The 23207-nt window shown below is 42.5% G+C and overlaps 1 protein-coding gene across 8 annotated transcripts in view; it reads left to right on the top strand.

The window, feature by feature from the left end:
• AUTS2 (activator of transcription and developmental regulator AUTS2) overlaps positions 1–12280 on the top strand; it is a 986895-nt gene extending 974615 nt beyond the window's left edge. For all 8 annotated transcript variants that reach the window (XM_048823809.2, XM_048823812.2, XM_048823810.2 and 5 more), the window contains 5 exons: positions 68–209; positions 791–868; positions 2440–2523; positions 3793–4015; positions 9112–12280. In XM_048823809.2, coding sequence (XP_048679766.2) covers positions 68–209; positions 791–868; positions 2440–2523; positions 3793–4015; positions 9112–10354 — 1770 coding nt within the window. In that variant the 3' untranslated portion in view covers positions 10355–12280. The remainder of the gene's footprint in view (positions 1–67; positions 210–790; positions 869–2439; positions 2524–3792; positions 4016–9111) is intronic.
• Positions 12281–23207: the final 10927 nt, after the last annotated feature.

Raw genomic sequence — 23207 nt, 5'->3', positions numbered from 1 at the left:
TTCTGAAGGTGCCTTTTACTGCTCCTTCTTAGGAAGGTCTCGTTTCGAATCCCATTTTCCATTTCAGAAACAGATGCAGTCTGATCCACACAAGCTGGACTTTGGCCTGAAACCTGAGTTTCTGAGCAGACCACCAGGTCCCAGCCTCTTCGGAGCCATCCACCACCCCCATGACTTGGCCCGCCCTTCAACTCTCTTCTCTGCAGCCGGTGAGTACTCAAGAAGCTCAGATGTTTCTTCTTATGGAATATTAATTGGATGGCCGATCCCGTGGGTGCTAACAGGAAACGTCCAATCAGGTTTGCTCTCATGAGCTTAATGACTATTGGTCCATTGAATCTTGTAGTTATTTTCCACACTTAAAGCGAGGATCCTGATGAGCTGCCAGACGTACTCTGAATGAAAGAAAACTACCACACAGATGTAGCTTACATGCCATAAAGATAGCGCATTAGAAATATGACAGATCAGAGTCTCTCAACGTTTTCCGTACTGCAACTTTCTGCACCCCCCCCCCCTTCAATCTAGCGGAGACCCCTTATTTAGCAATATGGGAAGGACAGGATGGCTGTGACCCAAGGCATCTGTTTGTGACCTCTACCTGAGGGTCACAACCCCCAGGTTGAGGACACCTGAAAAAGAGAGTGAGTCAGGCCGCATACAGGGATTAAGGTAACCTCTGCCATGTACATGTGCTGTCATTTCATAACAGACAACAGTGCATATAGCCAAGAGCACTGTGGTTCATTTACTGATTCAGGAAATTGTTTCCTTTGGCTTTGCTTGGTAGGTGCTGCTCATCCAGCTGGCACCCCTTTTGGTCCTCCACCCCATCATAGCAACTTTCTCAACCCAGCTGCTCACTTGGGTAAGTGCAAGAACTAGTTACAGATTCTCAGTAAAGAATTAACTGTGAACAGAACTGGGAAATAATGTATAAGCATAGTTTGTGTCCTCACCAAATTCCAGTGTGGGCAGGTACATTCTGTCTTCCTAAATACCCACTGAAATGACAACTGGCTACGTTGTATTTCACTCCCTATTCTAAACTGTTCTCCAGTGATCACAGTGTATTGTTAAACAGCTGTCATGCTTTACCCCTCTCAAAAATAATTTATTTATTTATTTATTTCTGTCTGTCTTTCTGTCTTTCTTTCTTTCTTAAAACTGCCCAGACAAAGACTCTGCGTGCCCTGCCAGTTATTCAAAATTTACAAAACTAAATAAAAATATCAATCAGTTGACTCTTTTCTACCATGCAGCAGCCCTAGGTACAAATAACAGCAAACCAGAAAAAACACTTGGAAATCATCCACCTGGAATTTTGAGTGAAGTCAGACAATACTGATTCAGCTTCACTGTAGTCATGACTACAGTAGACTTAAACTCTCTTGCTAAAATAATGGTAAGAAGTGTAATTGCCTGCATTGGTGAAAAGCAGCAACCATGGTTTTAAAAAAGGAATAATTCAAGGCATTAAATGAAAAGCTACATTCTGTGTCGACATAGAGTGTTGCAATAATACAACATGCCACCGCCTGTGAATCAGAGTTTGAGACTTTAAATTAGTCTTTCGTTTCTGGACGGGCAGGGTTTGGGAGGGTCACAGAGATGTCACGCTGAACTCATGGAAACGGTTTGTCATTCTGCACCAGGAATCCTTTAACTTACCCATTAGAAAACAGTGGGGCTGGTTCGCCTCTCATTTGTACCAGTGTAAAACAGAAGTAACTTCACTGAAAGTCACTAGACTTCCCCCACTGTAAAGTGAAAAGAGAGCCAGACCCACAAAGCTTACCTGTGTCCTACACACATTAGATACTTAAAAAGAAAAATAAAATAAAAAGACTGATTGCAACGCTTTCCAAAGGCTCTAAACTACTTTTTCATATATAACATTAACAGTAAACCTCGCAGCACTGGAAAATGCCCAGGTCAATCTCATGATTCCATAGCATAGTAAATGTGGACATTCTGTCCTAGCTGGGTCCTGAATGTGGTTTAGAAGACGTGACCAGCACACGGCGTAAAAGTATTCTATAGGATCAATGGTGCCAGCAATGCCTGTTAGCCAGGAGCATTTCATGAGCGAGCACGTGGAATAGATATGGGATGGGAGTGGAATAAAAAGGGAGGTTTTTTTCAGCTTTAACACATTGGCAACCACTCCCAATAATGCAGGGGCCCCAAGACTCTGTGTTCTTGAAGTCTTGCTTTTGTTTTAAAGCAGAGACTTTCTAATAAAATGATCCCTTTGTGCTGGCATTGAAAAAAGATTTCTTTTTTTTCTCTAAACACTGCCATATTTTGGATCATGTTCAGCTAATTATAGTTGTGGACTTCACTATATGCAAACATAATACAGTTGGATATTTCACTAATGCTTCATTGCAGTTACCAACATGCCACTGTTTTTCAATTGTTCCCATTTGATTTCAGAGCCTTTTAATAGACCAGCTACGTTCACCGGTCTCGCTGCAGTGGGTGGTAATGCCTTCGGGGGACTTGGGAACCCGACAGTTAGTGAGTAACCTCTTTCTCTAGAAATTTGCCTTTTGATTATTTTTGTTCATTGCGTGACTCAAAATTTTGAGTGAAGGTGACTGTCTGCTGTGTCTGTACTAGTTACATAGATCACACAGTCACAAAGGACCTGATTTTCAGAAACAGACGTTATTTTTTAGAGGATGCAATTTTGTGCTCAGAAACAAATTATTATTCTTTATGTATTTCATAGTTCAGGTTAAACATACCAGCAACTGGTAACAATACCTTATGTAGTTTAAAAGACAAAAGTAATCTAGAACCCATGAATTTAATTAACTTGAGAAATTCCTAAGAGTTCCATTGTAATGGTCAAAAACAGTTAATATGTGCTGCTTTATCTAGCCTTAGATGGGAATATTTTTTCCTTTCTGACTACTTATCCAGAAACTGAACTTGAAAATGCTTACTGGTCCTGTGCTTATTTGCACTGAATCACCTAAATCTTTCATAGTTTTGGCCAATCACAAAAGATCAGTCCCTAAAAATCACATCTTTCTTCCTTTTGTCATGCTTCCTCTCTCCCCCCCCTTCAAATCCGACATTATTTTCATCATTCCCATCTTGAAAAACTAGAGCTAGAAGGCTCTAGTGAATTTATGTGTCTAGAAAGCTGAGGATCTTAGCTTTCAAACAGTAACAGCATGTTAATGTCTAATTATGACATAGCTACTCACTGCCAAAGTCATGTTGAAATTTAAGTAGAGAAAATGAAATAAGCAGGATGGTAACCAGAAAGACATGATTTTAAGAGCTGCTCACTAATGACCAGCCAATGGTAGAAATGAATGCTTTGTATACTTTTGAAAAGCTGAGAATGGCTGTTTTCCAAATTTAGTAGTATACAGTATGTGTTTCGAATCTGAAGGTTTTGCAAGGTATAGGATGTTAAACATGTATTCTGCACTGGTCCCAGACTGAATATAGCAAGCCCGTATCTTGAATTGGTATCATTTTCATTCCCTGATGCCTCCAATATGTTTGGAATAAGAAACATGTCAATTTTGCCTGATCCTTTCTCCCCTTATATACAGAATTTCCATTTTGCAGTTAAACAGCTGTCAGTTGCCTGTCTAGTGTTAGGAATGAGAGCCTCTAATGAATCTCTGTTAATCTCCTTTCCTTTTCCAGCCTCCAATAATATGTATTCATTTTAACTCTGAGTGCTGTAAAAGTTTTTTTGGTAAGTACCTTCACTAAAGCATACCTTTTTCTTAAACCTTTTTGTTTTCCACTTCACCATTTCAGCACCCAACTCAATGTTCGGCCACAAGGATGGCCCCAGTATGCAGAGCTTTAGCAACCCTCATGAACCCTGGAACCGACTGCACCGAACTCCTCCTTCGTTCCCGACCCCTCCGCCCTGGCTGAAGCCAGGAGAGCTGGAGCGCAGTTCATCTGCTGCAGCTCATGACAGAGATAGAGATGTAGATAAACGAGACTCATCTGTTAGTAAAGATGACAAAGAAAGGTACGAAAGAACGCTTCCAAGAATTGTCTAGTTCAAAGCGTGGGGGCTCTGTTCAGCTTTTAACCCTTCCCAGCCTGGCCCCTGGTTAAAACACAGCTTCCACAGATCGAATTGTGCACTTAATCCCTGCAGAACTAACACTGTCAATGTGGATGGTACTAGGTTAGTAATACAGAAGACATAGTTCTTGTTCAGGTGCTTCCTAGAAGGCCTAGACAGGCTGATCCCCCTCTCATTTGCACCTGGGTTAATCAAAAGTAACTTGACTGAAGTCAGGAGAACTCTACCAGTGTAAAGTGAGGATAGACTGAGACCCACAGAGCTTACCTGTCCTTCAGGGCAGATTTACAAAGGTATTTAGGGGCCTAAATATATAGACAGGTGTCCAGTGCCAATGTGATTTAGGTGCTTTTTTGAATCACGCTAGGCACCTATCTGCATCTTTCAGCGTGTATATATCTTTGTAAATCTGGGCTTACATGCATTAGCAACATTTTTCAAAGGTATTAATCTTCCATTTGTAATATTTAAAATAAACAATTGTAACACTGGAAAATGCTCAGGTATGTCATGGTTCACTGACATAGTAAGTCTTAGTTTTCATACAGTACATTACATTTCCTTGAGTCCTTTTTAAAAAAAACATATTTGCATTGGTTTTGTACATTTCAGAACATGGTTTTAATTCAGTGCCTTATGTGGACTCGGACACTAGTGTAAACCTGTCCAAGTTGGAAAAGGTTAATGAAAATTAAAACGGGTCAATTTTTTCAGAAATGTTCCCATTATAGTTACATCAATCACAATTCTTATTAACATTTAAGAACCAAATTATAAGATTTTGTCAGCCAGCGTCATATCCTGCTGAAAAAACATGCAGAACGGATTTCAGCTTTTTCAACAAGTGTAGCTTAACAGCTTTCCTGCTAAAATGGTATATTCGTTATTTTGCTAGGTAATAGCTAACTTTCTTTCTTTCTTTCTTTCTTGAATATTTAGGAAATGTGTTTTTTTGGCTACTCCACTGAGTATACTCATGAGTAACCTCTTTTTTAAAGGACGTTACATGAACACATTGATATTCTAAAAATACATTTTTAAGAACTTTTTAAGTAAGTCAAGCTACAGATTTTTTCAACTATATTTTTTCCATTTGGAACATTTTCTGTGTGATCGCATGGCCTCGTTTTGTTCAGCTCTAGTTTTAATGCTTCAAAGGGAATTGGGGAGTCAATCCTGCAGACACTTAGCCATGTGAATAATTTTACTTACTGTGGATGTGGGTAGATTTTAGAACTACATAAGTATTTCATTTGGTATTTTGTTGTTTTGTTACAATGTGTGTCTCTGTTGAAGACAATCCCTTTCAGAAATATATTCCTTGCCAGCTGCTTTTGCATCGCTCTGAACTCCATGTCATAGTTCCAAGCATATTTCTTTTTAACGATCAGCCTAATTTCAGAGTCTGAAAAAATTAAGCTTCATTCTTACATCATACTTCTGCACAGTTACAGTTGTCAGCTTTATAGAAGTAGAATACTGATTTCTCTAACCTAGTATGATAATGTATCAAACAGAAAAAAAGGTGATTTTTTTTCAAGAGCTTTATTTTGCAATATAGTAATGCTATTACCTGTATTTGAAGATGCTGGAAAATCCAGTCTGGAAACGTACTAGCTATCCAGATATTTCTGGGGCCACCATACTATCTGCTCACTTCAAGTATGTTAATTAATTTATCCTCGCAACATCCCTGTGGAGTATGGACTTATTAGCCTCGTTTTATAGTTGAGACCTGGAGGTCCAGAGAAATAAACTGATTTCCACAAATCTCACAAGTAGTTTATGACAGAGCCGGGAGTTATTTCCTGAGTTCCACTACAGTGCCTTTATCACAAGACCATCCTTTCTTTTCTACAGGGTTTAGGTATGCGCAGATAATTACCAAACCTCATGCAGCAATTATGTTAGCCTGATTAGGCGATAGTGCCTGATTCCAATCTCACTTACACCAGTGTAAATTACAAGTAACTCCACTGAAGTTTCAGAGGAACAGTCGTGTTAGTCTGTATTCGCAAAAAGAAAAGGAGTACCTTAGAGACTAACCAATTTATTTGAGCATGAGCTTTCGAAAGCTCTAAGTCTCTAAGGTGCCACCAGTACTCCTTTTCTTTCCACTGAAGTTGATGGAGTTGCATTCATATGAAACCAGCATAGGTAAATCACAGTCAGACCCAAAAATTGCTCCAATTTTACATTGGTATATTCTGATATAGTACACTCTTTATCCTTTAGTATCAGTGTCACTTTTCTTTTCAAGAAATCCACCACTGCATTACAGCATTTAGAAAGAAAACAATAGCTAGTGAGTACAAGGTGAGAACCCTTGTGCTCAGCAACAACAGGTAATCTAAAAGGCACCAGAGAACAATTTCCATTCTTGCAGATGACATTCAGGTGATTGTAATCCCAGAGCAGAAAATATCATGAGTCTTGTTGACTCTTTTAGCAACATAAATGCAGTAGAATAATCATAGTGAGATGTCTCAATAGGTGCCTGGCAATATACAGTTTGGCAACAGACATTACATGTTATATTTAGTAATAACAATACTTTGCATGTTCACTTGAGGATTCCAAAGCAAATGTTGCCTGGTCAATATACTGGAAACTGGGGCACAGAAACTAGGTCAAGTTAACACAGCAAGTCTGTGACAGACCGGAAAGTAGATCTGAGGTTAAATGACTCCCAGTCTCCAACTCTACCCACTAGACTACATTTTACTTAGCTGAGATATTGTGTAATGATAGAATCTTAGTGCATCTTGAGATAATTTCATCAGTATATGCTGGTTGCTTAATTGAATAGGACAGAATCAGCAGAGAAAATGGTTATTTCATTCATCCAAAAGTATGGTAATTGAATATATTTATTCATGTTGGTTACAGAAAGCATTTATTTCAAGCACAATTGAAAATATATAAATTACAAAGCAAACTGATTTAGCATTAACTAAAGAACTCAGCAGGTTCCCCTTAAAATAAAAATACCAAGAAGTCCCTAAATCACTCCCCCAAGCAAAAGCTGATATTAATAGGTCGTCATTGCAGAGTGCCATGGAAGTCCACAAACTTACGCTCTGTTGGAGAAACAAAGGAATCATGACCGCAAGTTGAGGGGCATTCATTAAAATCCCCGCCTCCAGATGTTCAAATCCAGCTTGTATGGCTCAGCTAATCTCAGTTGTTGGTACAGAACATGAGGAGAGAGACTGTTTCTAAAGTATCCAGGGTCCCAAACATTTAAGGTGTAGTAAATCAGTGTGGGCATCAAATTCACGCTGTTAGAAACACATTGCTGAGCAGTTCCATTTTGCTGTAACTGAAGTTTCCGAGCAGTCTTCTGATGTGTGCCTATGAAGTTAAAGTTGCAGTAATCTAGTCTGGAGGTAGCAAAGGCATGAATGCCCGCGGCGAGATCCGTATCCAAGAGGTTACGCATAGATGAAAGGATATCATCCCCTTGATTGCTGCTGCTAAGTGACCTTTTGAGAGCAGCTACATTCTATACACAGGAGCCCTAGACAGGGTGCCTTATTAACAAAAGGCAAGCCAAACTGCTCAATTGACAGGGAAGATAACCTCTTAAATATCTCCTCTGGATGTGTCCTCCAACCTCCAAGGCCACATTTCCTGTCTTTTCTGGATTGAGCTTCAACCACCTAGCCTCTCGCAAGTCCCAGTCATGGCTAGACACTGAGAAAGCAGAGAGACGGCCTCACCCAGGTCTGATAACAGAGACTTAGAGATGGAGGGTGACACTGCTCAGGCTACCTTGTTGTCCTTCCTAATAGCCTAACCTACACATTTAACAGAAGAGAATTCTGCAGTACCCTACATGAGAGAATTCCCATGGCCGATGGCCCAACACAACCCCTTTTACAGAGTAAACAATGAAGCTACTCTGTGTGTCACTGCCAGAAACTGCCCCGGTGTCTACTCTACCTTGTTGTTGTTGTTGGTTTCAAAGGACAGCTGATACTGTAGCTCTAAAGGGATCAGCATAGACATCTGTCGCCAGGAGGAGATCGTTGTCTAACGCTATTTCTGTACCATATAGAGATCTAAAATAAAATGGGTCCAGGAAAGATGGAAAGATTATGGCAACTCTATGGTCTTCCTAAAAAGGCAGGCTAGAAGCAGGGCTCTTATTAGCAAGATTATCGGGGTCCAGGGAGATATCTTCTTGAGGAGGGACATAGCTGTTCATAAAGGGTGAAATTCACCCCTGTGCAGGTAGTCAGCTCAAGATTTATGGACCACTGATGTCCCACTTAAGGCCTAGTTTGAGGGTTTCAGTGCTAGGCCCTTCTGACCTCTTGGACTGGGATCAGTTTCACCCGTAGAGAGATGCTGGCACATTAAGGGAGATGCTGAAAGCCTCCATCAAGTAGTACTATGGAGGGTATATTGTGTTATGTTTTCAAACTCTTCAATGCAAATTGTAAAGCAAGAAGGATGCAGAGTATATACATAAAGAAATTAGATATGTAGGGTGTAGAGATTTTAAACAATAAATCAATGCAAAACAAATGCTGTCTCTTCATTTCTCCCCGCCCCCACCCCGCAACTTCTATTAAAATACATTTGGGAGGAATCAGGTAAAAATCATATAACTCCTGCCATTTAAATTTAATTTCTTCACTTATTTTTGAGGCTAGAGTTAGGTTGTTTTTATTCATTGCTTATCTTCTTACAAACTGTTGAGGCTGCTGTTTAAAACTTATACAGATAGAGGGGGCCAGGATCTCTGTTGGTATAGCTCCATTGACTTGAGTGCTGAGGATTTGGTCAGATGGTTTGTAAAGCAGCTCTAGGGGCCTTCTTTCTCCCGGGTCTAGATAAATAGAACAAGCATAGTGTAGAGAAGGGGTGTTCTAGCAATGCCACATATGCCTCTGCCAAAGGAAATAATGCATTAAAATAACACATTACTAGCTTTCTGCACAACAGTGAATAGGGAGTCAGGAGCCCGGTGCTTTGTTTTATTTTCAGAGTTTCTCAAATCCTTAACCTTTACACTTTGCTCTCTCTAGGGAGAGTATTGAGAAAAGACACTCCAGTCATCCTTCGCCAGCACCTATCCATCCAGTGAACTCCCTTGGACATAACCGCAGCTCAGCTGAGCAGATCAGGAGCCATCTCAATCCTGAGGTTCGAGAGAAAGAGAAACCCAAAGAACGAGAGAGGGATCACTCCGAATCTCGGAAGGACATGAATGTTGAAGAACACAAGGTGAAGGACAACTACTCGTCAGAGAAAGAAGGCTTGGGCCATGAAAGCAGGGCAGTGGAAGAGTCTAAGCAAATGTCCAGGGTACCTTCACCCTACGCTAGGCCCCCTGTTGTGGAGAGCACCAGGCCTAGTAGTACTTCCAACCGTGAGGCTGAGAGAAAGATCGAGACTGCATACGATAATCAGAAGAAAAGCAGTGAAGTCAAAGTGAAGGAGGAACGGAAGGAAGACCACGATGTTCCACCTGAGGGACCTCAGACTCATAGGTCATCTGACCAGCCACCACCAATATCTACAGCCAACGTCCATCCAGGTTCCTTAGTGTCTATGCCTATGACTGTAGGTGTAACTGGTATACACCCCATGAACAGCATCAGTGGCCTGGACAGGACTCGCATGATGACACCTTTTATGGGAATAAGCCCAATCCCAGGTGGAGAACGTTTTCCCTACCCGTCTTTCCACTGGGATCCGATGAGGGATCCCTTGAGAGATCCTTACAGAGAGCTTGATATTCATCGGAGAGACCCTCTGGGCAGAGACTTTTTGCTAAGAAACGATCCCCTTCATCGTCTTTCCACGCCAAGATTATATGAAGCCGATAGGTCATTCAGGGACAGGGAACCTCATGACTACAATCACCACCACCACCACCACCACCATTCTCTGTCCATGGATCCTCGACGTGAGCATGAGAGGGGCAACCACTTGGATGAGAGGGAACGGTTACATATGCTCAGAGAGGACTACGAACATGCACGCCTGCACTCAGTTCACCCTGCCGCCTTGGATGGTCATCTGCCTCACCCAAGTTTAATCACACCTGGACTTCCCAGCATGCACTATCCCAGAGTCAGTCCCCCGACAGGACACCAGAATGGCATTCTCAATAAAACTCCTCCCACAGCAGCTCTCAGCGCCCCTCCTCCTCTTATTTCCACTCTGGGACCTCGGCCTGGGTCTCCCAGAAGGACTACTCCTCTGTCGACAGAGATGAGAGAGAGGCCTCCTTCTCACACCCTTAAGGACATTGAAGCTCGATAAAGAGAATAAAAAATAAGGAGATACTGAACACGATATAAAGAGCTTCTTGCTAGTCATTGACGCAGACTGTGGATGTGACTCCGCTGTACAAAATGTATAGACCCAAGCGCAAAGATTTTGAAATGGGTTTTTTGTATATGCCATGTTGAAATTTTCCAGATCTTTTAGCCAAGTCCATACGTTCCTTGTGTCTCCTACTCTATTTTATTTCTAGTTTAAAAGTTTCAAAATTTGAACTGAAGAACAAGGCATCAATCATCATAATTTGGTTAAAAACAAACCAACAACAACCGTACAAAGTTCTTTCAGACCAGAAGTGAAGACAATTGTAGATATTTGTGTAAAAAGATTGCTTCATGGGGTAATGGTTCATATATGCAAAAAGGGTAAGATGAAAGCTTTACTTTGTACAAATGTAAATAGATAAAATTAAGTCACATAAAACATGAATACTTCTTAAACTGTGCTATTTGCAAACTTAATATTGATCAACACAGTTTGCTTATACTGTGTTACATATATTGTTATAGACAGCTAAACCCCTTCAACTATGCAATGAATTTTAAGGCTTTTCACAAAAGCCTGTATAACTCAAAGGAGCCTTTCAACACACAACCTACTTAAAGTCATATTTTCCCTGAACAAGCTCATCTATTATATAAATCTGTTTTCCTTGCTTGTTTTGATGATGAAACAATCCATTAGAAGTGTAGTTTTCCATATGAACCCTGGCATCAAGATACTAATGTTACTGTAGTACATGTCATTTCTTAGGCCTTGTGCAGGTTAGCAAAATATAATCACTGACACCATAGTGTCTAATATGATGGATGGTTTTTCAGTCCTATTAACCTGGGTTAAACAGAGTAACAATCAAATGTGGGATACTTCCTGGAACTTTTGTCACTTAACATGTCAAGTTTATTTTTGGAAAAACAATGTCAAGTTTATTTTTGGAAAAACATCTCGTTATAGCTATTTGAGTCTGTTGTTATGATCAGTGTGTCATTTTTATCTGTACACACACTTTTTTTTTTTTTTTTGGTTAAGTGAATTTAGCTACACTGAAACAAATCCTACAAGAAAGCTAATACTTTCCTAAAATGATGGATATATTTTCACTGTGGATCAGTAGTTTAGTCTGAACTCCAGTGCAGATTTCATAATGCAATTTATTGTGTTTCAGTTGGTAATAAAGTCTGTGAATAGCTAATAGGTCAGCTTTGTTTTTCCCTGATCACAGGAGAAATGGCCCTTTTAAAAAAAATGCACCAATCTTCTGAAATTTCTGTCTTTTCATAACACACTATTTTATAATGCATTACGTTTCTTGTCTAAATATTTGGAGACAATATGACTTTATCAGAAAGAATACAATATCTTGTCTACTGGACTGTAAAATATATGTATGAAATAAAATTAGTTCCATTGGTCTTCTAGTGTATTAAAGTGCTATCTGAAGTTGTTATCCTGTTTTGGCAAAAAAAAAAAAAGAAAAAAAGAAAAGAAAAAAATGTCTAACGACAGACAGTTGTTTCTAATGATCAGAGATCTATTTTAGTAGTCAACTGAAAGTTTAGTTGTGAGCTTCAGATTTTGTGAACTCCAGATGTTGTGCGGTGTTTTTTTTTTTAAAGAACAAAAGGGAAAAAAATTAAAAAAACAAAAACAAAACAAAAAAAAACCAAAAAAAAAAAACCAACCCAGAAGAATATGTACACTGGAACCGTAGTGGTAGCTTTCAGTATTGTAAAGAGATTGTTATATACAAACCTTTTTGCTGTTTATCCTGTATGTAATAAAAGTCCTTTCTAGATCCTATGTGAAAAGAAAAGTGAAGCGGCTCTGAATCTTCAGCATGTTTCCTCATCAGCGAAGACTTGTGTAATGTAAATTGTGCCATGTTATTAAAAAATGTGAACTAAACTGCCAGGTGCTTCTTTGTGTGGAGTGCCCCATCATTGCTATAGGGAAGAAATCATATTTCTTCCCAAGACTGGGCTTTTGTTCCTAAGAAATAAGCAGCCATGAGAAAAATATAAAAGAAACTCTCTATGGGTCATGCTGTAGAAATAAGCCTGGTACTATAAGGAGGGAGAAAGAAAGAGGAGGACAGATCTTTGGTGAAATCCCAATTGTGCAAGGTATTTGAATGCCTGCCTTACTCTAAGTGAAGCTGGTGCCATTAATCAGGTGCTCAAAGTTAGGCAGGTGCGTAAGTATCTCGATGAATTGGAACCCTTGTGTAAACTGGCACAGTTCCACTCAGGTCACTGAAGTGTTGCCGATTTACACCAGCTGAGGATATGGCCTTAAATGTTTTCCCTCCATTAAAATCAACATTTTGTGCATAGGAGATGGTTTTTAATCTATACATGAATATTTTTTGTGGCTTAAAAATGGTTCAGCCCCACTTAGCACTGCTCTTTACTGTTGTCATTCTGCTTAGAAATGTCAGCTCCTGTTGATGTCTGACTTTCAGGTTTTTAGTCTGCATTTGTTAGAAGCCCTTTGCAAGCCTTTAACCAGGTAACTTTTGGCAGAAGTAATTGTGATGCTGAAATTTGTAATCTTGAACAAGATCTAATAAATCTGTCCTCCCTCTCTAATACACACAGCACATCTCTCTTTGTAAGCATAATTGCTGTGTACAATTGGTGTACACAAGCATACGTTCAAGTCATTTTGCTCGTCAAATTATACTCTTGTACTGTAGATCTTTCCTCCCATGAAACGTTGTCCAAATTCTGCTGTTACACTCATCTAAATCTGATGTTTAACGCCTGTAACGCTGGATTTTCACCTGTGTAACTAAGAGCAAAAGATGGCCCTATCACTTATTTAAAATTCAACTTTGTGTGAACTCTGCATATTCTCAGCAGCATGTACAGTTGTTGCATAATGAAACAAAATTGCTTCCTTTTCTTTTTGTAAGGAGATGGTCTTGGTCTTTGCATGTGTGTCATTAAAAATCATTCTGACTTTCTGAAGGAAGCCAGAGTCCTAGATGGATCAGGAAGAATGGAAACTACTGAAGGAAGCTTGTGGAAATGGAAGCATCTACGTGCACAAATCCATGGAGAAGGGATCTCAGAGCGAGCAATGCCTGATGACTTTACATTTACGTAGAGTCTTTCTTCCAGACATATCCCAGAGAGCGCTTTGCTAAGAGTCATGGAAGCTTTCTCAATGATTTCAATGGAAGAAAAGTTGATCCCTGACTGATCGTATAAACTATGATCCCAGTCATGTGAGGTGCAAAGTATGTTCCTGCTGATGATCCTCACTTTCTACTGAAGCCAGTAGACAGTCCTTTTCAGGTGTGGCACACACAAGAATGTGCCCTTACATATAAGAGATTAAATGAGATTTAACATGTTTTTAAAATAAAAGTCTGAAATGGAGAAGTTAGCAGCTGCTGTAGACAAATTAATCATTTTAACAGGGTTTCTCCATTCAAGACCCAATTCTCTTAAATCCTATTTTTGGACTATCTAACATTAAAGCAATAAGGTTTATGCAAAGCCCAGTACAAATAGCTGTGAAAATTATATGGACCGAAAGGGTATCGTATCATAGAGCATGAAACACTCCAAGTGTATAACATCCTTGTGTCAATGGACTACTATGCCCACACAACACACTGTCTTGGATTCCTTTGTCAATCCTCTCTCCTTCCCAGCAGTTTGTTGTTTTGCAGATTTCATCACACCACCCAACTGGAATGCCAGATAATGCAGCGTGTATAGGAAGTGATTCTTTGAGAACAGTCATAGCATTTGGTCCCTGACGCAATGTTTATCTTGTTCCTCGCATAATTTTTTACTAATTATCTTCATTGTCTTTGATTACTAGGTATCTGGTTTGCTACTATCAAAACTTTATTGATACTGTAATTTACTCTTGGCCTTTTTTGCTGATTAACAGCTCATCACATTTAAAGCCACTAATATGCAATAATTATAATTTTGGGTGATTTTTTTTCCAAAGACCCTAGCCATTTACAGTAGGTTTTTATTCCTTATTGCCTCCATCCAGATGGGGTAGTGAAAACTGGACTCAAGGAAAGACAAGTGAAGGTTTGGTAAGATTTTTGCTAGTGTTTTCACGCTCTACAAATGTGTCTTGTTACATAAATATATATCTTCATAGCATGCGGGAGCAAGACTGTGGACTCTAACTATCTCTCTGTACATGCAGGTTATCTGTGCTGAATGCTGCTTGAGGTGCCGGAACAAGGTAATAGATTTTTAGTCGTATTCTATTTAAAAAATAGGTGACTTGTGTAATCATTTTGTGCCCCAATTCTCCACCTGTAAAATACAGCTAATACTTTTCTCCCATGTGTTGTCTTGTCCTGCCTACTTAGATTCTACCCTAAAGGGCTTATAATCCCTCTCTTAGTATGTATCTAGCACTATGGAGCCATAATTTTGAATGGAATGTCTATGTGCTACTGTGATGTAAATAACAATAATTACGCAGGACCTGGGACTCCAGTGGAGATTGGGGCCCTATTGTAGGCATTACACACACACACTGAGAGAGACTCTGTGCAATCTAAATCACATTCCATTTTCCGCACGACTCATATATATGCTGCTCAGTTTTCTTGTGCATTTGATCCCAGCCCAATCCCTTGCCATATATGATACATTAAAATGATTGCTGCACAATGTAAGATAGTTGCCTGCCAGAGAGAATAAACCCTTCTGCATAGTGCAGAGTAGGTCAGGCATCTATATTAAATGCACTCACTTGGGAGCGGTAGTGATGGGCACTTAAGCAACGCACTGCAGAACATAGGACTATATAAACCCCTTGCTGCCCAAACCCTCCTTTCTAACTGCCTGATAGTGCCTCTCCATGCTCTGATGATCATATTTGGTGGTACCCAAAGTCTTCAAGTAATGGGGATTCTACTGTGTCATTATCCCCATTTTACAGATGAGCAGACTCAGGAAGGTGAGGTAAGTGATTAGCCTAAGCCACAGACAGGAGTTAGTGTTAGAGCCCAGTAGAAGATCAGGACTTCTAAGTTTCTACTCAGAACCTACTCCCCCACCCTATTCTGTCTCCCCTCCATGCACCCACCCAGCTCTCTCTTTCTCTCTCTCTGGATTGTAGTGACTTTTACTTTCATTTTAACAGATGGTTTTCTCATAAGAGTCCATTGTATTTATTTAAACACAATGGGCTCCAGTGATGTAAAATTACCAGCAGAACTAAAACAGCTTAAAGGGGGCCTAGATTTGCTTCTGGAAATAGTGTGATGGAACTCCAGGCAGCCTGATCATTCCTTTTTCTAGAGGATAATACAGTAGATGCTAAGCGTAGTGCAGCATTTACTGGAGAAGTAGAAATGATTTACTTGTTTGAGCTGATAAAGGGTTGTAATCATTCTGTCAGTAATTTACGGAGGACAGATACAATATAGTTCCCAGCATGGATTTGTAAGTTATCGACATAAAAAGACATAAAAGACATAAAAAGACATAAAAAGCCTATCCTATGCTCTAGGCACCTTTGCCATAAATTTAACATACAATCACAAGCAAGATGGCAGCAGCTGCTTTGCACGCTAGGACCAGAAAATAATTAAGCAACAGTTAAGTGGAAACTCAAATATCAGGTATCAAATATTACTCTCATCACAAACAGCTTTCAGCTGGCTTTTTTCTTCCTTGAAGCCCTGATCCAGCTCCCATTGAAGTCAATGGGAGATTTTATTTGACTTCAGTGGGAGTTGAATCAAGCCCTAAAAGCGTAGGATTCAGATTTCTAAAGGTATTGAGGTGCCTATAGTTACAGATAGGCATCTAGTGAGATGCCAATCTGCACCTTTAATCTGTAACTATAGGGACCTAAATCTTTTTAGAAATCTGACCCTGGGTAGGCCAAGTCTACAGGATATTTTAGACTAAAGGCCTGAATTTTCAGCCATGGCTAGTGATTTTGGGTGTGTCCAACCTGAGATACCTTGAAGGGGCCTGGTTTGCAGAGAGTGAGTGCTCAGCACTTTCTGAGTATTAGACCCTTTCACGGTGTCTCATGTTGAGGACCCAGAATTGAGCCTTGTCGACTCACTCGTCACTATTGAATAGCTCGGCGGTGGTGGTGGGCAATGGATTCTAAAGCTGAGGTCATTCACTGCAAACACCGGGCCAGAAGTTCCCTTTCTTTGATGCCAATCAGGCTCCCATATGAGCCTCCCTTCTGCCAGTTGCTATGGCAGGGAAGAAGTGATTGTTGCTGTAGGAAGGCGGGTCCTATGTTGTTCAGAGCTTTAGAGAGTAAAAGCAGTTGCTAATTTTGCCCAAGGATAAGAAATTAGTGGCTGGGCAGCGCCAGCAGACAGAGTCACTCACTGATACTTGAAAAGGGCTTTGTGTGTCCTGGGTGGATGATACAATAGAAATGGAAAGTATACTAGTGGTTGGGTTGAAGTACCTCAGCCTGCCTGAGGCAGATTCCCAGAGCTAAGGCGCTGCTCTCCCCCGGAAAGTAATATTTTATTTGAGTTTGGTATAGCAGAATGCCCAAGTATGGTTGGATTTATTTTGTTCTCTCAAATTCAGGTGTCATTCTTCAGAGACACCACAAGAGGGTAGCTTGAGCAGAGATTTAAATATCATCTGGATGGGGGCTGAGCTGTCTACATTCAGTGCAAATCCAGGTAGGGGTGAGATGAATGTGGCTGTAAGTTAACGTTATACTTCCCCTGCTCCTGGAGGAACCATCCCATCCCCCAGCACAAAACAGAGCAGTCCTAAGGCTGCTGTGGCAGCCAGTGATCATCCAGAGTAGGGGTGACCTCACCATGCCTCCTTGTATTGCAGGGACCAGGAAGGAGTGATGTAGGAGCCATGATGAAGGGAATTCCCCCAATAAAGACAGGTTTCAGAGTAGCAGCTGTGTTAGTCTGTATTCGCAAAAAGAAAAGGAGGACTTGTGGCACCTTAGAGACTAACAAATTTATTTGAGCATTTTCCACTGAATGCATCCGATGAAGTGAGCTGTAGCTCACGAAAGCTTATGCTCAAATAAATTTGTTAGTCTCTAAGGCGCCACAAGTCCTCCTTTTCTTTTTTCCCCCAATAAAGAGACTCATCCATTGGCCAGCTCAGCCAGTTTGAAAGCTGCTTTGCTCCACCCTAGGCATAGATTGTTACAACCTATCAACAGCCTGTAGCATTAAGTTAAATAGAAAGGCATCTCTCTCCATTCAAATAGCGTAAACAGCGTGACCCAGCACATCTGTGCTGCTCAAAGCCTCAACAGCATCAGCTACTAGCTCCTAAGAGCCTCTACTTCTTGCATCCACTACCGGGCTCTGGAGAGGGCTGGCCCAAGGTTAAAATGTGGCCATCACAGTCTAGGTGGTTTAAGCTGGTTTGGGCATTAAGAAAAAAGGGGGTCAAAATATCTACTGTCTTATGCTACTCTTCCACTGCCAGCAATGGAGGTACCCATTTTACACCAGCAGAGCATTTGGCCCTTCTACATCAACACTCTACGTATACCTGCATCGGACCTTGACTATCTTGTTGGCCCAGCTCAGGAAAGCAGCAGCGCTGTCCTGAGTTTGTAAAATTGCTCCTGCCTGTCCCCGGAGGGCCTTGGGAGAAGAATGCACTGGAATGGGATTGAGTTCCCTCAGTAAGGCACTGGGACAGGAGCAATAGTCAAGGGCCAAGACCCGAGAGGATGGGACGGGTCACCAGGCCGGTGGTGACCCAACTGGGCTCGTGGTGGATTGTGTCCTGGGGGGGGCAGCTCTGTAGGGTCTGAGGGCGGAGGCCGGGGGGGTGGTTTTGCCCCATGAGGGACACAGTGGTCCCTTGAAACAGCTCTAGCTGTTTGTTTTTCTCTCTCCCCCAAGCGTGTCTCCAGCATGTCTGGGGGGGGAGGTCAGGTCAGAGGGCCAGGCCAGGCATGAGCAGCAGCTGTCGGGACTGGGTGCAGATTGCTGAGCGGGGAACGCGAGGAGCAGAAGCCGGCTGAGGAGGCAGCCGCAGGCGGGAGAGCTCCGCTCCCTTGGCGGAAGGAGGGTGCCTGAAACCCGCCTTGCTCTGGTAAGGGCTGGCGTTTGTTTTCATGTCCCGGGGAAAACTATCCCACAGCTCCCCCCTCCCGGGGGGGAATCCCCAAGGCAAAGTGCCGCCTCTCCCCAGCCAGCGGCTGCAGGGGGTGAATTTCTGGGGAACCTGCCCCTTGTTCTCTCAATGCACCGCCCCCGCGAGGAGAGGGGGCCTGTTTCCCTCCAGGGGCGTGTTACAAGGAGGGCGGCATTCATGGGAACCTGGGCGAGCAGCCAGGCAAACCCGCCTCGTCCCCCCCCCCCCCTTTGGAGCAGGCGGCCAGGTGCGTTGCCCCTTCCCCGCGAACCGCGCCGTGCCCGGGTGTCAGCCAGGGCCGTGCAAGCCGGCTGGCTCGACCCACGAGCTGGGTGTGACCCGTTTGCAGACGCCTGAGAGCAGCCAGGTGGTCAGTTTGCCGCGCCCCCTCCTGTGCGATGAAACTCGTAAATGCAGAGGCAGGAGGGTTGCCGGGGCCTCTTCCCGCTCCTCCCCAAGTCAGCAGCGAACTAAGCACGATCTCTAGCAAACGAGGCGTCTGGACGCTGTGCGCCATTCCCAGCCGTGTTGGTGTCATGTGGTGGTCTCGCCACTAGATGGCGCCAAACCAATACAAATAACCGGTCACGGCGCGGCGCACCGCCCCGAAGCGCCGGGCACCTGGGCGGTCCCTGCGCGGGGCTCTCTTGTGCCCGAGCGGTGAGAAACGTGCATCTGGACCTGTGCCGCTGCTTTTAACCCAGAGGGCCTCAAAAGTGGTTTGTATGAAGCAAAGCCTCGCTACGGCTGGTGTGAAGTTGACCAGAAACGTCCCTGCTTCGCAGCTGGGTCACTGGAGACTCAGAAAGGGGAAGTGATGCACCCAAGGCAACAGTAAGTCGGTGGCAGAGCCAGGAAGAGAAGCCCCAAGTCATGAGGTCCAGTACTCTGCTTTGACAGAGCACCCAATTCAGACCTTTGGACTCCGCGTCCTTTATGTGCCTCTTACCCTCTGCATCCCCTTTCGCCGCCATTATTGCAGACGACATCACTGGGTGCCCTCCATGGCAACTGTAGCGCCCTCGTGGTGTCTTTGTGCACTTGCCCCTGTGATGCGCTCAGGCTGCTTCCTGAGGCCGTTATCTTCTTGTCAGAGAAACGTTATTAGAATCACTGTGGTTTTAACTGGTTTCAGAGTAGCAGCCGTGTTCGTCTGTATCCGCAAGAAGAAAAGGAGGGCTTGTGGCACCGTAGAGACTAACCAATTTATCTGAGCATGAGCTTTCGTGAGCTACAGCATCCGATGAAGTGAATGCATCCGATGAAGTGAGCTTAGTTAGTCTCTAGGGTGCCACGAGTCCTCCTTTTCTTTTTGTGGTTTTAACTGACTCATATTCCACTTCACTATATTTTCGCAGCTTATCGAGCACTTGGAGCTTTGTAATGGGGTCCACTGACTACGGTAGTGACATACTAATTTACTTGTGTCTCTTTGAAGAGTATCTTCAGCAAAAATACTGTGGAAGAAGAAATTTGTGTGTTCATAATATGTACACACACACTTTCCATAGTGTTCCCGTGCTCCTTCTAAGACTCCTTGATCATGTCTATTTAGACTACTGTATGAAATCATCATTATCTGAGTTACAGTAGTGTTCCACTTTGGATCGGGTCTCATTGTACTGTCCGATACGTGTGCACAAAATAGAAGATGTTTAATATTGTTGCTCCCAGACCTCACTGGGGTCCAGGGTGTCTCCTTTTTGTTGGCTGTGTGTTCCAGGATGATTTTTTGTTTTTGTTTTTTTCCCATAGACGTGAATACAACAAGAAGCAGCAGGCTCCCTGTTCAGCTATGACAAACCTGGAGCTGGGTTAAATGCAGCTTTAGTGCAACTCCACAACAGCCCAAATTCATGCCTGATGACCGAAAACCTTCGTTGGAGAGAGAGCTTCGTGGGGTCTAAGGTATAGCGCAAGTTTAGATGCCACTGGTGTTGGTGCGGTTTCATGTTCTTTAACTTGAGCACTTTCAAACTCATTGCAGTTATTATTATGTACTTGTCCTTGAGGATCAAAGTTTCAAGGGATGGGTCCTCTTATATGCCCCAAGCTGGAGGGAATGTTTTTGCAGGTTTCAGAAGGGTGACTAGGTTTCTTTCCATTTCAAATAACTATGCTATCCCAGACATGTGCAGAGGATTTCTGAACTGCAAGAGACTGCAACTGTGTCTGCGTTACAGAGCCAATGGCAGCATACACCAGCAAAAGGAGTGCTCCTGCCATGTAGGAGCACCCTGAATGACAGTAGCTATGCTGACTGTAACGCTTTATTGTTGGGATAACTGTGGCTACGCTGGCAGAGATATGTTGGTCAAGGCTGTTCCCCCCTCCCCCCCCACGCCGAATAACTGAACTGTGCTGATATGTCTTAAGTGTGGACCGGGCCTGTAACTAAGAGAGTGTCAGTGAATTTTTCCATGCTAAAACTATATTTTTATATAAAACTATATTTATATAGTTTTATATATAAAACTATGTTTTCATGTATTTCCTGTGAAAGGGCTGACAGAAATGGTTTATTTTTCCAGCCAGGCTGCAATGAAGCATAGGCATTTTATGGTTCAAAAGAGAACATCATTTTTGCTTGGCCCGGTAGATCAGAGGACCAAGCTTTCATTGAAATTATTGGCCATGCAGTACTGGATGATGTGCTGCAGAGGGCAGTGTGGGTGAGTTTAAATGTCTTGGTACAGAGCTTTATGTTTTCAGGCCAGAGTATATACGGTGTGCTCGGGGTCCTGCAGGAAGTGTTCAGACAGTAGAGGGAGTCTGCTTCCCAAACTTGTAGGCAAAGCTGCTAATTACAGTACTGCGTATAACACAGCCTACTCAGACTTTGTTCTTTTCACTGATCACATCTAATCATTTCTCATGTCTATGTGACTGGTTTTGAAGTGGAATATCTGGAATCTTAAACATTCATTTGCTCTTTTTTAATTTTTAACCCAGGCAGCTGTGCACCTTCACACACCTTTTTGCAACATGCCCCCTCCTCGGAATCTTGGGCCAATTCCAACTCCTCTATTGACTTGCACCTGTTGTAGTCTTTCAACCCCATTCAAAATGGGTGTGAAATGCTACCACTCTGGCCCAGTAAGAAATATGGTTGGTTATCCGTGCCCTGTCTAGGCAAGCCTGAGTTATCCCATTCTTCTGACTTCTGGCCTTCATGGGATTGGAGTAGAACAGACCTTCACCAAAGTGCTATCACTTGTTTAGGATTGGATGTACATATGCCTATATTAACAAGTGTCTTGGAAACATTTCTGAACACGCTAAATCCAGCTGCTAAAATCTCCAGTTACCCATCTCCTTGGAAGTAATAAAGGAAAAGAAGACACGCAAGTGCCATTTGTTTTGTCAGTAAAAGGCAAACAGAAATTCCCTTCTTCTATGTGATATTTTATTAAGAATTTCATCAATGCATTTCTGGGGAGGCATGGCCTAGTGGTTGAAGCAGAGGACTGGGAGTCAGATCTCTGTTCCAGTCTTGCCATAGACTCATTGTGTGACCCAGTGCAATTTATTGAGGCTTCTGATACAACACAACAGTTAAACACAGGTATAGCTTCAACCACATAAGTTGCCCCATTTAGAGCAGGTGGGGGGAAAAAGGTATGTTTACAAGAAACCCGCAGTTTTCTATTAACGTGCAATTCCAAATTGTTCATATTAAAGTTTTTGTTTTTGTTTTCCTTTCCCATTTTGTCAGGAAAAGGGGGAGCAAGCAAAGGGAACACAAACTGAATTTTTTTTCTGCGTTGAAAGGTTTTTCTGGACAATTGCAAGAGTGAAAATTTTCCACAAAATTATTTTGTTTTAGAAAATAGGCCATTTTTTGGTTCAAGTTTTGAAATGTAAAGCTCTTACCCCTTCTATTTCCATTGCAGCCACTGGGTCAGTCTCATGTATATACAGAGATGCCAAAGGTCTGCATAATAAGAGGAAGCATAGTTAGTCTCCATTAGGTATTGTCTGAAATGGACAGATCCATTTCCATTTGAACACCTAGCTGAATTGCCATGTGCTTCCTGGGTACAGGTACCCATGCACTATATCAGTGGTGACCAAACTTACTGACCCTCTGACCCACATATGACAATCTTCAGAAGTTCGAAAGCCGGGGCACACCTGTCGGGGCTCAGGGCAGCCCCACGGTAGGCACCTGCTGGGGCTTCAGCCTTGCTCCTGTTGAAGCCCTGAGCCCCGGCAAGTGTGCCCTGCAGGGCTGAATCCCTGAGACCCCCGTCCCTGCTGGGCAGAAACCCCAAGACCCCCTCTCCACTGGGCAGAAGCCCCTAACCCGCCACCCCGCTGCAAGGCAGAGGTCCCGAGCTCCCCACCCCAGTCTGGTAGGTGGAGAATTGGGGAGGCGTGTGGGCTCCTCAAGCCACACTTCAGTGGTAAAAGAGTCACATGTGGCTCGCGAGCCACAGTTTGGCCACCCCTGCACTAAATGTTCTGAGTCAAACAGAACCTTGGTATGGTGCGTGTAAACTCCATTAACTTCAAATTATGCCTGAATATGCAAGGGCTGAGCTGGTCTGTCTTTATATGGTAAAATCATGAGTGCCGTTGTGCTCCATCTTACACATGGATGTATGCCCAACTGTATGTCTCGATACATGCATGCATGTTTGTGGGGTGCAACATACAAACTTGTGTTAGACAGAGAATTTAAATGCAAAATAAAACAAAGATCCTACATTATTGTTTATCTAGTCACCTGTCTT

Source organism: Caretta caretta, chromosome 17 (assembly GCF_965140235.1).
Source record: "Caretta caretta isolate rCarCar2 chromosome 17, rCarCar1.hap1, whole genome shotgun sequence".
Taxonomy (NCBI): Eukaryota; Metazoa; Chordata; order Testudines; family Cheloniidae; genus Caretta; species Caretta caretta.
Note: the sequence above shows the minus strand (reverse complement) of the source record. Positions and strands in the feature narration are given on the sequence as shown.